Source organism: Cannabis sativa, chromosome 9 (assembly GCF_029168945.1).
Source record: "Cannabis sativa cultivar Pink pepper isolate KNU-18-1 chromosome 9, ASM2916894v1, whole genome shotgun sequence".
NCBI classification, from domain to species: Eukaryota; Viridiplantae; Streptophyta; class Magnoliopsida; order Rosales; family Cannabaceae; genus Cannabis; species Cannabis sativa.
Genome location: NC_083609.1, coordinates 14,139,354 through 14,141,866, shown reverse-complemented (window position 1 = coordinate 14,141,866; position 2,513 = coordinate 14,139,354). Strand labels below are relative to the sequence as shown.

The following is a 2,513-nucleotide window of genomic DNA, read 5'->3' as shown; positions in this document are numbered from 1 at the left end:
GGTGATGTACCCCACATTAATTTATTTTTTTTCAAAAAAAAAAACTGTGTGTAGAGTTAGAGTAAGTCCCACATGATCATGCCTTGCCCATAACCAACAGAGAGTGTGTGGGACCCGTCCATTCACATGGGAATGGGATGGATGGGAATAATGCTTTATTATTATATATTGTAAAGAAAAAGAATGAAGGGCTGTGATTTGTTTAGGGGAGAAGATCTTGAGCGTTGAATTGTTGGGCATAGACATAGTGTTCCATATGGGCGGCTGAGGTTGTCCCATTGTTGTCCCCCCATAACATAGGCAAGTCGCCTCAATGCTGCTGCTCTTGTTGCCGACACATCACCCTTAATTGCCCTTTCTCCATAATTCATGCATTCAAATTCAATAATAAAAAATAACAAATAATATTCTAATTCTATTATTATTTAATAAACACTACCTTCCCCCTTATTCTATATAATTATTAATTCATTATCTATAAAAACTATATATAATATACACCCTTGTATTCCCACCTTCCAAACATTATTATTGTTGTATAAATATATATAAATCTCCAAACTCTTAAGAAATATTTAACAAAACAAAGAAGAAAAAATCTCAAGAGAAGAATGAAAATGGAAAGTGGAATGGTTTATGAGAATGATCTGATCAACCTCAAGGCAACCGAGCTGAGATTGGGTTTGCCTGGTACAGATCGTGAAACTGAGATTACTCATCATCACGGTAAAGCTTTGTCATCCTCATCATCTGGTATTGGCAAGAAACGACATAGTTCTGATATTGATCATGCTGCTACTGCTGATCAAGAAGATGATCAATCTGCTCCTCCTCCTGCAAAGTATGTATATAATATATATATATAAATATATATAATGATGATTTTCTTATTATGATAATGAACAACGTCTAATTAAATGTATTACTTAATTATGACAGAACACAGATTGTGGGGTGGCCTCCAATCCGAGCTTACAGGAAAAACAGTCTTATTATTAATCAACAACAGAATAATAAAGATAATACTAAGAAGAACAAGAAAAGTAGTAATACTAATGGTAATGATCAAGGTTCATCATCGGATCATCAGAATATGATGACGATTGGTGGGATATTTGTAAAAGTTAGCATGGATGGAGCTCCTTATCTGAGAAAGATTGATCTTTCGGTTTATAAAGCTTACCCACAACTCTTAAAGGCCTTAGAAGACATGTTCAAGTTCACTGTGGGTCAATATTCTGAGAGAGAAGGCTATAAAGGCTCTGATTTTGTACCAACTTACGAGGACAAAGATGGTGATTGGATGCTAGTTGGAGATGTACCTTGGGAGTAAGTTATACTCTTAAATCTTAATTTATCACCCTTCTTAATTAATTAATAATTAATTATTTGAAGTTGTTTTACTTATATCATTATTCTTGTGATTATGTTTCAGAATGTTTATGTCATCATGCAAGAAATTGAGAATCATGAAAGAGTCAGAAGCAAGAGGGTTGGGGTGTGGTGTATGAAAAACATTGAAAGAATAGAAAGAAAAAAAAAACGAAACCCACAGATGTAGTGATCAATATTATTATTCTCTTGATTAGAAAAAAGAGAAGATCATCATCATCTGATCACGGCTTGGGTTTTCGAGACAAGGAAAAGAAGTACAACAAAAGAGAGCTAGAGAAGGAGAAGGAAAAAAAATGAGTTTCAGAGAGAAAGAAAAAATTTATTGTGTTAATGTAAATTGTTTTTCACACCCCATGATCATATCATCATATCATTATGGTGATCATATAATATTGGTTTTGTGATGATTATCCAATCAAACCAGAGTTGGCCTGAGCTGAGAGATCTGAGAAGACTTTTAAATTTATGAGATCAATAATGCATGTATAAATTAAATTAAAAAAGGAAGATCAGATAGGCAAGAAAGAAAGAAACAAATTAGAACTGATCGTATGTGTCATGTTTTTATTTTTTTCAAGTTTTTGGTTGTGTTTCAAAATATATATTGTGAATTTGTAATCATATATATTATACCAAACTATAAGCTTTTGCAATTTAGTTTTGTGTGTGTGATTGAACTTGGCCAAGAAATTTGATGTTCTAATCTTGTGAATATTTATATATGTTCTTTTATTTCATTATTATTATTGAGTTAATAAGTTTTTTCTTTTCTATTTTTAAATTATTGGACATATGATATGATGATGGTGAATGTGGTTATATTTTAAGTAAGCTTATATTTTCGTCATTAATATTGAATTAGAGATACATAGTGCCTTAGCCAAAATTTTAGTTGTGGAAGTATATTTTAAAACTTATCAAGTTTATTTGGAAAGAGGTGGAGAGGAAAGAAATACTTATATAAAAGCACTCATTAAACAAACATATGTAGTTGGAAAGAGGTGGAGAGGAAAGACATCTTTTAGGGTCAAAAGATGTTTCATTATAATTTTAGCTCAGCATTTTCAAATATACAGAAACACATCAAGTAATAAATAACTGTATGTTGATGGCAAAAT

At 31.6% G+C, this 2,513-nt stretch overlaps 1 protein-coding gene across 1 annotated transcript; it reads left to right on the top strand.

Moving 5' to 3' along the window:
• Window positions 1-460: 460 nt before the first annotated feature.
• LOC115722960 (auxin-responsive protein IAA1) lies at window positions 461-2,085 on the top strand. Its single transcript, XM_030652352.2, has 3 exons — window positions 461-841; window positions 940-1,329; window positions 1,436-2,085. The coding sequence occupies exons 1-3, from the start codon at window positions 612-614 to the stop codon at window positions 1,509-1,511; spliced, it is 696 nt and encodes a 231-aa protein (XP_030508212.2). The 5' UTR covers window positions 461-611; the 3' UTR covers window positions 1,512-2,085.
• Window positions 2,086-2,513: the final 428 nt, after the last annotated feature.